Here is a 12,795-nt window from a genome sequence, read left to right on the forward strand (position 1 = left end):
TATTGGATGTTTTCAAAATTAAAATGGGAGTTTTTAATAGATTCCCTGATTAAGAATACTGGTCTGCATACATGATGGTGCTCTGAAAAAATATCACTTAACAGCTATGGGTGAAGTACTGTTCTGAGGCAAGCAACACTTGCTTCCTCCCTCACCCCTTTCAGGCTAAAAACTACTTGCTTGCGATGGTCTTACCTTTTGGAATATGTTTAATCTCCTCTTACAGGAAAGGAAGGCTGTTAAGGAAAGGTTTCACATGTATATTTAATGTATCCAATCTTTTGTTTAAAAGGTATCGTACGTGAGGCAAAAGAAAGACCCTTACTTTGGCGATGGACAAAGGAAAAAGGACTGGCATAACAAAGAAGCTATAAGGAGGGACTCTGAGCGTGTAGGTATGTAAGATTACTGTAAAAATGTTTTAATACAGATTGTAATTTAGTTTGATTTTATTTGGTAGGCTAAGTGCAGAGCAGCATGTTCAGCTTCAGAGTCAAGATGACGTTCTTGATGTGATGCAACGATTCTGTGTGTTAACCCCAGTTAAAGCCTTTTCCAACTCCACAATAACCATTTTGAGGTGAAAATGTATTGGTAACATCTTGGTATTTTTAGGATAGGTGCAGTGTTGATTTTTTAAAAACTTAGCAAAAAATGTGTGCCTGTACCTCTCCCAAAAATGAGAGATCAAGAAAGCAAGAAGAGAGGTAAGAAAAATGTTCTAGATTATAACATTCCTGAAAGTTTTATTCCATTGTTCTGGGTTTTGTCTTGCATCGCATAAAAGGGCCCATTTTGAACATCATAGCTTTACACTGGTGTGTCTGCAAGGGCTCTACCTCCTCTGTGCGAGAGCTCAGGTTGTTAAATATACATATCCATCTGTGCTGAAAAAAGCAACAGTGATGAGGTATTCAAACCATATGTATTCTTCCTGCAGTGAAACAAAAAACTTTCTATAGATCCTCCACAGTGTTGCCATAGCCCCTTTGTCTGCTTCTGATGTTAGAATTAAGACTTTTAACTTCTATGATTTGCACAGCTGAGTGGTTTGTAGCAAAACCGCTTATCAAATAAAATTGTTAGGCTGATATGGTTAACCCAGTGCTAAATATGACATAAAGCACAAAACTAATGAAAGAATTTTCAAAGGGCTATAAGGTGACTGCTGCTCTTTTGATAGATGGATTAGTTTCTGGCCAGATAAGCGCCAATTAGTAGTAACGATACATATTTACTTTCTGTCTGTCTATAGGAAATGGAGAACAGGGAAAACCTTACCCAATGACTGATGCAGAGCGAGTGGACCAGGCATACAGGGAAAATGGCTTTAATATCTTTGTGAGTGATAAAATTTCTCTGAATCGTTCCCTTCCAGACATCAGACATCCAAAGTGAGTATATAGTTTGCATTTCTATGAGTGAAAGTTTACAAGCCCTAAATTACCACATCTACAGGACTGTGTTCTTTTTTTTTATTATGGACTCTTGTACCTTTGTTCATCACATATAATTGCATATAATCCAGCTGGGTCCTGCTGTCTCCTTAATAAAGGACAGTGTATCGTAATCTGGGGAAAAAATCTGCTTTGGATTCCAAAAGACTTAAAATTACCAAAAACTTGCAGCCCTGTGCAGAAGAGATCTTGAACTTAACTCAGAGTTGGCTAGTTCCTTCACTTCTTGCAACATGACAGTTCAGTTCCTGAGCCCACTGACATATTAGTGGCTAAAAGCTGTTGGCTAAGGTGGAGCTATTTCTTTCTGTATTGGAAACTGATGTAAATGTCTGACTCGGTTGACAAGTGACCAAAGTCTAGTCAGGTGATGACTTTGTCAGTAAACACTCTGTCCAGTTCTTATGTTGGCCACTAGCTGGAAATGACCATGAAATGCTCAGGAGCTGGAACAAGATTTCAGTAGCCCCACTCAACTATGTCTGAAGAGTTTTATCAGAAACATTTCTGATTTATGGATTAGTTTCTTAGACATCTTCCTCATAAAAACCTCATCAGGGTTTACAAGTAGACACTAGTTTCAATTGAATGCTGTCTTTTGAGTTCATCTATTTTTGGACATTACCCCTTAGGATTGTGTCAAACTGGATTTTGTGCAAGCCAGAAGGAGTTTTTTGTTAACAAAAGTGCTTCAGTTAGGACTTAACCCTTGTTAATACAAAGCTGAGAGGTTTTTAAATAGTTTGTGCGGTTCTTAATCTGAAAGCATTGTTAGACATTTGAGTGGAAGCTTGTTTTATGTAAAGCTGGTTTTGTCACAAATTAGTGAATCTGAATTCAACATCTACTTTATTCATGAGATATAATTTCCAGAAGTCAGGTTTTATAAATTGTTAAGTGTACATTTGAGAGATTTCCTCTTCAGTTGTCACAGCAAGCTAATCAAATACGCTGGCTTGACACTCCTTCTCAATATATACTCATAAACCAGAGTAGTGAGTATGGGTCCATAAATATTTTAGGCATGCAGCTGAAATGTTTAAATGTAGAGATAAATCAGGTAACTGAAGATGCTTGTTGATCAGCCCATACTCAAGTTCTAGGAAATACAGTTTGAGTCTGCTAACCTAAATTATACCTGGCTTCTGTTTCCAGGGGCTGCCATGGGCTCTGAAAATTTAAACGTCAGACAATGCCAGTATTTCCTCATCTGAGGATTTAATATATTACATCACATTCCCCATTGTTTCCTAAAGTTGCTGACTCCTTGTGGCTAATTCTGCTATTTATACTTTTTTAAAATATGGAACTTCATGTCTCAAGTCCCCAATTAAAATTAATAAGTCTGGGTCACCAATGACTTACGCTGTGATTAATGATGCCACTGCAGCTGGTTTGCTTGTTGCTTGACACATCCTTTCCCCCAATGTAGTGAGTTATAATTGTGGCGGTCTCAAGGAGGGGATAAACAGCATGTGTGTAATGGATGTTAGGATTAGCTGGGAAGGGAGTGGGGTTACATATAATGGAGATTTGCAGTAAAGGAATTCATGACTGAAAAGATCTGTTGTGCATTCCCTGTGCCCGTTAAAAATATATATACTTGAAATGCTATGGTTTGTGTTATTTGGGAGGTTGATGAGGGCAGTTTATAATTTAGTTAGGCTAAGATGAAATCCATAAAGAGAGTTCTACAAAGAAGAAAGCTGTTTTAGAGCACTTATTTTACCTAGCCTTTTACATATGGTAAGAGGTAACAGAGACTTTGTCCTTTGGAGGTCTGCCCGCAGACAGCGGGGCGTGTAAGGAGAAGGTGAAAATGCGTAGGGAAAACCAAGGCATCTGTCCTATCCTAAACTTTGGGGCCACAGTTGGGATTCTCCCCAACAGCTGGCCTGGGTGGGGAAGGACAAAGAAGCAGCCAATGTGTTTACTCACTTCTGAGATGGTTTGTGTGGACCTTTATAGACCAAATAGTGTGTCACCTCTGCTTTTTGTTAATCGTGGGAATTGAGGGTAGAGCATGTACTGGATCTACCTGGTGCACACATATGATTGTTTCCAGTCGTGTCTTTGCCTGCTAACATTTTGTTTAAGTGCTTCTGGATTTTTTTAATATTAAATACTAATTTTGCAGGTCTTTTAAAGCAATTGTAGATGTGGTAGCTGGAGAGAAACAATTTCTCTGCATGCTTAATGGTTAAACTTAATAGCTAAAGTTTCCCACTTGTTAAAGCTGGTTAGAAAATGAGAATTCCAGTTTAAGAAAAATTAAAAGAGATGTGGTGCTTTTATTTCATATTGGAACAGAATTGTAGCTAGTGGCTATCTCGGAAGAAGGTTAAGATTGCAATGCCAAGGGCTGGATGAAAGCAGTCCATGCAGCTTTATTCTGCATCTTGCATCTGTGCATTGCAGCCATAGCCTGCAAGCTCTTGGCAGCACTCCAAGACAATTCATTAGACCAGAATAAGCTACTGTCCTTTCATGCAGGCACCAGAGTAACTTCCTGTAACCACAGATTTATTGAGCTTGTATAGCATAGGTGCATCCTTCTCCATTCCCTGGGAAAGGTACCAGGACAACACCGCCACTGCCAGAGTTGCTTTAGTTCCCGTCTGCCCTTCCAGGGAACAGGGAGGGAATTACTGTGTTTGTGCATGCACTGCATTGCGTGCGTAGTGAAAGCCTCACTTGTAGACAGTCTGCAAATCAGCTCTGTTGCAGGCTATGCAAGAAGTCCAGTGTTGTGGCAGGGCAGGGAGCAAAATATAACCTCTCTCCCCTGCTAGTGGAAAGAGGGCAGCCTGCCTTGCTGGCAATGTCATTAATATATTCTAAAAACCTCTATTCACATAGCCACCTCTGTTTTGCACTGGACACGCTGGGTTCTAGGAATCTAATAGATTTTTGTCCTCTAGTGAACAGCTACGGGGTATTTTTTGACTACAATTGTTCACTGTATGGCCTTGGGTGTTACCTGCTCAACGAGGTTCAAACTCCACTTAGGGCCACACCTGCAAGAAAACAAACACTGCACTTACTGCTGCAGTTTCAATTTTCTTCATGAAGCTACCTTGAAAACACACCCACAAGGCAAGAGAATGTTACCCCTATTTCAAAATTAAGATGATTAATGCTGTGGGGAAATATCCCCAAATTCAAGGGGTCCATATGGGATCTCTGCAGACTTAACTCTCCAGCTTTATCCAAGTTCTGCAGTGCTTTGTGTTCAAAGCCCAGCCTTCTTCACTTCTGTCTGCAGAACTGATCCTAAGTGTCAAACTAGACCTGCTGAAAAATGGGGAAGACAAGATTGATTGTTTAGCAAAAGTATTATTTGAATAATTGTCCAACATGACAAAGGAAGCCTTTGGTAGAGGTTGGAGGGTGATCTGTTACTGAGAGAGGTTGGTTTCTTTATTGAGCAGTTCCTACCATGCCATTATCCTGTCTCTTCTGTGTATTGTTCACAATGTCTTGACCTTCTAGGACTGTCTAGGGAAGGTGCTGTCACACAAAATCATTACTTCTGGCACATTTTAAAAAAATTTGGATGAAAGTTATACATATGATTAGAGTGATTTGCTTCTCTGAAAACTGAGATTAAGTGAGCTAAACCAATGTACTGATAATGCCTAGAAGAGACACATTCAGCTTCTGAAACAACTTTGTAGAAATTCGTCTTCCTAGTGCTCTGTGAGGTATAAGGATAGGGAAAACAAGTATTTTAGAAACTTTTGTATCTTAAGCTATAACTGAAGTTTCCTTTAAAAGCAGCTTCAGGATCTCACTGACTTTCTATGTTGCTAAGGGTCGCTGGCCTTTAACAGTCCCCACTTCATATGGAAATTTTTTTTTTTTGCCAAGTAGACTAGATCAGGTCAACACTGGCTTGATAAGGCCTGAAAGTTGGTGGGGTTTCTTCAGGCACTTTGCATCAATTTGAGGAGTAAAGAATGAACTAAGTTACTTAATGATAATTAATATGGAAGCTCTGCTGGTTTTTGGCACCACCTTTTGACTTACTGTATCTATGTCCAGCTGCAAGAATAAACTGTACCTGGAGAAGCTTCCGAACACTAGCGTGATAATACCGTTCCACAATGAAGGATGGTCCTCTCTCCTCCGGACGGTGCACAGTGTCCTAAACCGCTCCCCTCCTGAGCTGATAGCAGAGATAGTGCTGGTGGATGACTTCAGTGACAGAGGTATGATCATTTGTATCTAACATCTCCACCATGGTTACCTACCTATGCTTACTTAACTAAGGGATCAAGGAACTTGCAAATACGTGTATAACAACTTGAGGTTTTTTAACTTGCCAGCAGCACAGCTTAGGTAAACCTTGCTCCAGTATATTTGAAAGGCCAAAAGTCTAGCAAAAAAAACATGTTCCATATTCAGTTTGTGCTGGTTCAGCTGCTGATGGCATGGACTGTCATGCATTTTGGACAATGTGAATAAACAGGGAAGCTGGTTTTAATATTCTGCTAAGGGTCTGTGTAGCCTTTAACATTTAACCCCAGGGAATAAAAAAAAAATGGGGGGGGAATAGCTCACTCCTCATGTTCTACGTTTGGTTTTTTTTTTCTAGACACAGAAAATGGTAAAAGCAGTCTAGATAAAAGGTTTCCATCTCAGACCGCCTATGATCTGGTTTACTTTTCTCTTGAATTTTATGCTCCTGAAAAGTAAATCTGCAACATCCAAAACTTTGACTGCTCTTGCTTGCTGACTTGCTTGCAACTACATTCCTTGTTTTGTACTGCATTGCCAGGAGTAGTCATTTTGGATTGGGTTTAAGTGCAACATGCAAGTGCATGTATGTAATCACTGGCATAACATATCACCACAAATGGAACAACCACTTGTAGTTGCGGCAGCAATGTGTAGATGTAGTTGCTGAATTTACTTGTTCTGTAGCAGAAAGGCAAGGAATCTTTTTCTCTGAACCATTTAAGTGCTATGTGATATAAGTTAAGTTAGACTTTGTCTTGTAGTTTGCACCCTTGCTGTGGTAGACAAGGCAATCAAGTGAAGGACGAATGCATGCCTCTTACGTAGATATCACATAGCTAGAAAGATCACATGGGAAGACCTCTGAAGTAGCTGGTGCTCTCCTATGTTGAAGATGGTACAGTGACTTTAAGGAGATATGATCGGATCAAGCAACACTGTTTTCTCCTTTAAAATTACTAAGACTATTTAGCTTTACGAGCTGCAGAATTCAAGAGTCCTGACACTGAAATGACTCAACCCGGGGAAAAGAACTCTCTACACAATACTAAGTGTTACACCTCAAAAAGTCTGACACATTGGAAGATCCTAAAATGAGCTTGGAAGCAAGATTGTGCCTATTTAGTGTTCTGACCTACACTGACTTTCAAATAAGCACTACCCAATAGCTATAGTATTTGTTCTGAAGTATATATCTAATTAGTTTGTAAGCAAGACATGCTGGTTTGAACAAATCAATGTTATATGAAATAAATATTTCTTTGGAGGATTTTCAGACTAAGCTGGGGGAAAAAAAAAAAAAACCACAAACACCCTCCTAACAAGGTCTTTTTACTGCTACTCGGTCTAGAAGCAAATTAGACAAGCTCATGCTGTAACCACAGCTGAACTGTACACCCAAGTTTCTTTTGAGAGAAGTCAAAGCAGTGAAATCTGGTTTCCTGTGGATCTATTTTCCTTGTTCTCTAGATATGCCCTTCTGACCAGGCGAAAGACATCACTTCTGGCTCTCCCACCCCTGCTCCTCATCAGTCTGTACATGTGCTGTTCGTCCAGGTCGCTCTTGCTCTGTTCCACTTGCCTCTGATGAAATGCAAGCTCTTCTCCATCAATCATCCATCTTTCATACAAAGTTTGCAAGAAGTAGCTGAAATTAATTTGTGTGCAGCATCTATTTATCGGTAGATATAAAAGACTACTGATGTTGGACAGTGAGCTAAATTGTCAAGGGAAGAGAATGACACACAGGCAAAGAGTGCTAATAAAAACTTTTTTTTTAAGCCCAGTGTTTTCATGCTAGCTCAGTTGATCTATGCATGTTGGGACAATTACTGGTTAGGATGAAATGTTTTTCCTTCAATTCTGTCAGTTCTGTATCTGCACTGTAGCATTTCCTGCTGGCTGCTGCTCCTTTTCCAGCAGTCAGCATTCTTCCTTAACCACACTGGGGTTGACTTCCACGTCCCTCCCTGGGTTTAAGTAGATCCTTAGGCTTCAGGAGGCTGTTAAGTTCTAAACACGTGATCTTTGCTTGAAAGGCTGCTGGTTACAAATTTCTGGTTTTAATTTATTCATTGTATGTATTTAAAAAAAAAAACCCACACATTTCAACCCAATACCTGAGAATTGACAGTTTCACGCATCAAACTGAACTGTATGAAGGAGCTGAGGCTCCAGGAATACTTTTACTTCGCATGTTATATGTTTGAAAAGGGCACGTTCGTGGATTTGAACTGTTAGGCCACTGCTCTGGTTATCTGTTTCTCATTATTAAATTGGGCAGATGATAAAAACCTTGTGTCCAAGCTGATGATCATCACTGCTGTGCCACAGAACCAGTGAGCAGTAAAAAGAATGAGGAGAGACTTCTTGATTTCCTTTGTAAATCATAAGCGATTAGTCCTCTGCATTGTCTGCAAGGTGGAATGCTGTGCTTCTGTTTCAAATGCTAGTCTGGCAAATTTGTAACAGCATCTTTCCTCTAAAATTATAGAATCACTGTTGGACATAGTGATAGTAGAGGCCACATTTGAGATCAAAGAGGCATAGTATGAACAGTAAATGTCAGCTTCTTCCCCAAAGAGATTGGTAAATAGTCATCATAAACTCCAGTGAAAAGCAAAAGATGAAAAGGATAATCGCTCAATAAAAATCTGTTAATTTTTTTTTTTATCGAGAGGTTACCCTGACAAGGTAAAATATCAGATATACTCTGCTGTACCTCATGATGACCTTTCACTTGAGAGTTGTCTAAACAGACCTTTAGCACTTTAATAACTCTTTAAAAACCCTAACCTTCAAAAACTTGGCTTTCCCTGGCAAGGAGACTATATTCCTCTTGCTAGCATTTCTTGTGAACTGATCTGTGTTGGGGTTAAACATACTGGGCTTTGCTGAGCAGCCCTTAGGGTTCTTTTAGCTTTGCTTTTTTGTTCTGCCATTGCACTGGTCTCTGTAGGTGGTGATGTTAGTGTAAATCCATCAGCCTCTTTCATCTGTGTATCTCATACGTGGAGAATTTTCGCTTCACATGAAGGAAAGAGGACTTTGCTAATAATAGAAATAGTAAGTATGGAAACCTGGCTACTGCATACATCAGTATTTTTTTCTGACAGATGTTACTTTCATATGTTTTTCATCTGTTTTTAAGCTTGAGAGTAAGGAATTTTTGGTGTGACTATGAAGAGGGTTGAGAAGTTGGCTAACAAAGCGACAGGAGAGTGAAGACAGATTTCTGGGTTAGTTGGTGGCTGCTGTAGTCTGCAGCATACCTGAGAGGCAGCTGTGTTGCTCTGCATTATTGGAGCTCTCAGACAGATGAATCATCATCTGGAAGTGTCAACAGCCATTTATTTCTAATTTGTTTGAGAGACAATTCTGTGACCTTTAGCAATAAACGTTTTTCATCCAAAAAAGCCTATCCTGATGACAGCAAAACTTAACAGTGAGTAGCAAAAGCTTTACGAGTTGTGTTTTTGAAATGTTTCCTTCGCTTTGTATTTGAAAAATTGAAATGTGCTGGAACAATTTGCTGTCTGGAATTTTTTTGCATGCCTCTAGTATAATGCGAATGATCAAAATCTAGCCTTACTTCAAAGAGATTTAGTGCTGGATTCCGCATCAGCCACGGTGCTCTGGGAAAGGCTACCTGTCGGTGGCATCAGTCTGATGCGGTACAGTGGTAGCATCCAGTTTGCCTTGAGGTGCAGACCACGTTGTCACGTCCAGCAGCTGTCTTTGCTGACATTTGAATCTTTCTTTTTGGGGATTCCCTTGTTAGGTTGGGTTAGCTTAAAAGAAACTGCTTTCCAACATGTGACATTGGTCGCAACAGAGTAAATATTGTGGGGCTATTTTCTACTTTCTCTAATAATAGTCTCTATTATCAACATAGCATTCCCATTAAGACTCTTACAATAGCTTATGCTTTTTTTCCCGCAAACTTGGTTGGGATACGTGTGATATAGGGATTTTCTTCTCCTGACCATAAGCATTTCAAAACGGTTGTAGGGATTTAATGTGCAGAAGAATATATGTTACATTGAAGAGGGAGGCACCAACCCAGCAGACTGTTGGAGAATAAGAATTAACCTGCCTAGTGTTCTCTGCCTCTTCCTGCATGCTACTGAGAACTGCTAAGGACCCATGGACTGACCTCCACGGATTAACCTCAGCTATTTCAGGATGGTCCAAAATAACGCCTACCCTTCTGGATAAGCGGAAATCAGAATGAAATACATGTGAATTACAACTTTAGAATTTCTGATCATAAAATATGCTTAGCTGTGGCAGTCCTGTGTGGATTTGTGGCTTCACTTTTAATTTCTATAGCTATTCCTTAGTTCTGATCTCAGTTAAATTAAGCCTTTTCATATGCTGGCTTGCAGGGTACTAATTATATCCCTCTGAGCTTGTTGTAACCAGAATGGCCCTAAGTAAATTAAAATGTTTTTTTCATGTATATCAGTTTTCTCCTGGGGACTGTCAGATGTGAAATTTGTTTGCTTTTTGATTATTTAATTACAATGCTGCTGAGTAGTAAGTGCGTTCTGTTATATCAGAGAAATGGGAGGAGGGGAAGAGAAGTTGAAACGCAGGTCAGTTTGTAACACTGCAGGTTTTTGTATCAGCTCTGATGGCATTTTACTATTGATAACAGGCAACGAATAACAGACAGGCAGCTCAGCTGCTAGGTGGATCTGCTTCAGACTCTAGACCTACAATCTGAATCTGGCTGTGGTTGTGAGAAATCGAGCTGTTCATCTCTAGTGTCTGTCTTGTACAAAATGGATTGTTGGTCTCCATGTAATTCTTGTGGCTTGTGGATGCCTTTGCTGTATAAGCTATCTCTGTGTTTGAACAAAAGTAAAGCTGTCCTCTGTCTCTCACTAGATAAATGAACAGCCTTATGCTGAAGGAACAGAGAACAGAGGATGGCACACTTTCTCTTTGCAGGATGCCTGTCTAAATGTTCTTTGCTTTTCATCTGATACATTTGGTAGTTCTGTACAGCAGTGGAACATCAAGTATATACTATTACTGGGTGAAAGGCAGAAGTCAAACTCTTCTCTCTTCTGTGTGTTTTGGAGAAGAGATTTCTTTCAGGTGGAGGGTGGACTGGAACATGTACAGAACGACAAATAGTTGAGGTTGGAAAGGATGTCTGGAGATCATCTAACCTAACCCCTCTGCTCGGCTACAGCAGGTTTCTCTTATTCACTCAAGTTTTGAAAATCTCCAAGTGTGGAGGCTCCATAATGTCTCTGGGGAACCTGTTCGTCTGTTCAGTCAGTCTTACAGTGACTATGTTTAAGCAGTATTTCCTGTACTTCAATTTGTGCCCAAGGTCTCCCAGATCCTTTTCTGCAAAGCTGCTTTCCAGCTGCTAGGTCCCCAAGTCAGTACAGGTGTGTGGGCTTACTCCTCCCCGGGTGCAGGAACTTGCATTTCCCTTTGTTGAACTTCACAAGATTCTTGTTGGCCCATTTCTCTTGCCTGTCAAAGTCCCTCTGAGTGGCACATCAGCCATGCCTCCCAGGCTTGTATCCTCTGCAAACCTTCTGAGGGTGCACTCAGTCCCATCATCCAGGTCTTGAATGAAGATGTGCAATGGTATTAGCCCTGATATTGGCCCCGTGATGCACAGCTAGTGACAGTCTGGGCCTCCATCTCAGCTTTGTGCTGCTGATTACAACCCTTAGAATCCAGTCAGTTTTCTGTCCACCTCACTGTCTGCTTATCTAGTCCAGATGTCATCAGTTTGTCCATAAGGATGTTATGGGAGGTGGTGATGAAAGTCAAGATGCCTTTTATAGGTAAAAAAAACTTAAGAATGAGGCAATCCAAATGTATCAGAAGAGTAGACCTAATAAAATGGGCTGCATGAGCATCCTGTATGCCCCAATGCCCTAATTCCCTTGTAAAGTCACCAAAAGGTATAACTGTCTAGGGAACTCTAATACTGCTAAAACTTAAACTAATTGTTTGTATTTGTATGTTTATCTGGAAGAAACCAGCATCATGTATTTTTCAGCCCTTCGTTTAATGTAGAACATGGTAGGATTTTTACCTTTTCACCCTTTGCAGCAATCAAAAATTTTAAATTATTCAAGACGTTGTAAACTTACTGTGTGCTAGAAGGCTGTGACTTAATTGCTGAATGTCATTTAAAAGAAACATCTTGCCGCGTGCTTGAGGCTAGCTATGTGCAGAGAGGAGAATGTACACACCACACAGGTGGTTTAGAAGTACTTTGGGTTTATCTTATTTTATGATTTAGCTTGATAGAAATCAGTGATAGTGGCTAAGTGCTTAAATTTCATATAAAAGTCACGTTTCAGGATTCGGTTATTTGCATATTGACTGACAGGCTGTTCTTACTCATTTTTAAGACTACTTTTGTATAAATGACAGTGTTTTAGAACAAGCATCGTCCCTTGTTGAAGAATGAGAACCGCAGCATCAGTCATCTCTAAAGCATGTGTTATATGCAAAGCACTATGTTGATACAGTAATAAAGTTGAATGTGGCAGCACTGAAAATACTGCAATCTCCAACATCAGGATTGTTCTGGAAATGTTAACCCAACTGGGCTGTCTGCCTTATGGCGTTGTGTGTCTGTACAGTGGCCATACGTGAAAACTTAACATTCTCCTTACAGTAACCGGTCAAAATCGGCACCTGTGAGTAGGAGGCAATAACAGTTTCAGCTGAAGTACTTGAATATATTCAACCCAATATGACAATGACATTTGCAAAGTCAACCTTCTGGCTTTTACATTATACGTGGTATATTTTAGGGTGTGGTTATTCAAGAGGCATGCTTACTTGACTCTAGTTGATTTCGAGGAGAAAATTTCATTATAAGCAAGGTGTAAGGGATCTCATTCTCCCTTGGGGGGGGTCATTAGGGAGGTTCTGGATTTCAGTTTCATCTTTCTTCCAAGACTGCCCTGTTTCCTTGAGCCTTATTTTAATTTGTGCAGATTATATCTATTTAGGAGCCCTAAAAAATATTTATTTGTTCAGCCATTTTTAAATTTTTCTAATTCTTTCCCCACTTTGACTCATTTTTTTTTTCTTAGTTGTGAGTTTTCAG

The 12,795-nt window shown here is 39.9% G+C and overlaps 1 protein-coding gene across 1 annotated transcript in view; it reads left to right on the forward strand.

Annotated features, from left to right (window-relative positions):
* Window positions 1–292: 292 nt before the first annotated feature.
* The window catches only part of LOC104161571 (polypeptide N-acetylgalactosaminyltransferase 10), a gene marked incomplete at its 5' end in the record, with an annotated part of 42,561 nt that continues 30,058 nt past the window's right edge, over window positions 293–12,795 (forward strand). Inside the window, 3 exons of the mRNA XM_009700058.1 lie at window positions 293–395; window positions 1,256–1,394; window positions 5,502–5,668. Coding sequence (XP_009698360.1) covers window positions 293–395; window positions 1,256–1,394; window positions 5,502–5,668 — 409 coding nt within the window. The remainder of the gene's footprint in view (window positions 396–1,255; window positions 1,395–5,501; window positions 5,669–12,795) is intronic.

The sequence above is a fragment of the Cariama cristata genome, unplaced genomic scaffold (genome assembly GCF_000690535.1).
Source record: "Cariama cristata isolate BGI_N322 unplaced genomic scaffold, ASM69053v1 scaffold19205, whole genome shotgun sequence".
Taxonomy (NCBI): Eukaryota; Metazoa; Chordata; class Aves; order Cariamiformes; family Cariamidae; genus Cariama; species Cariama cristata.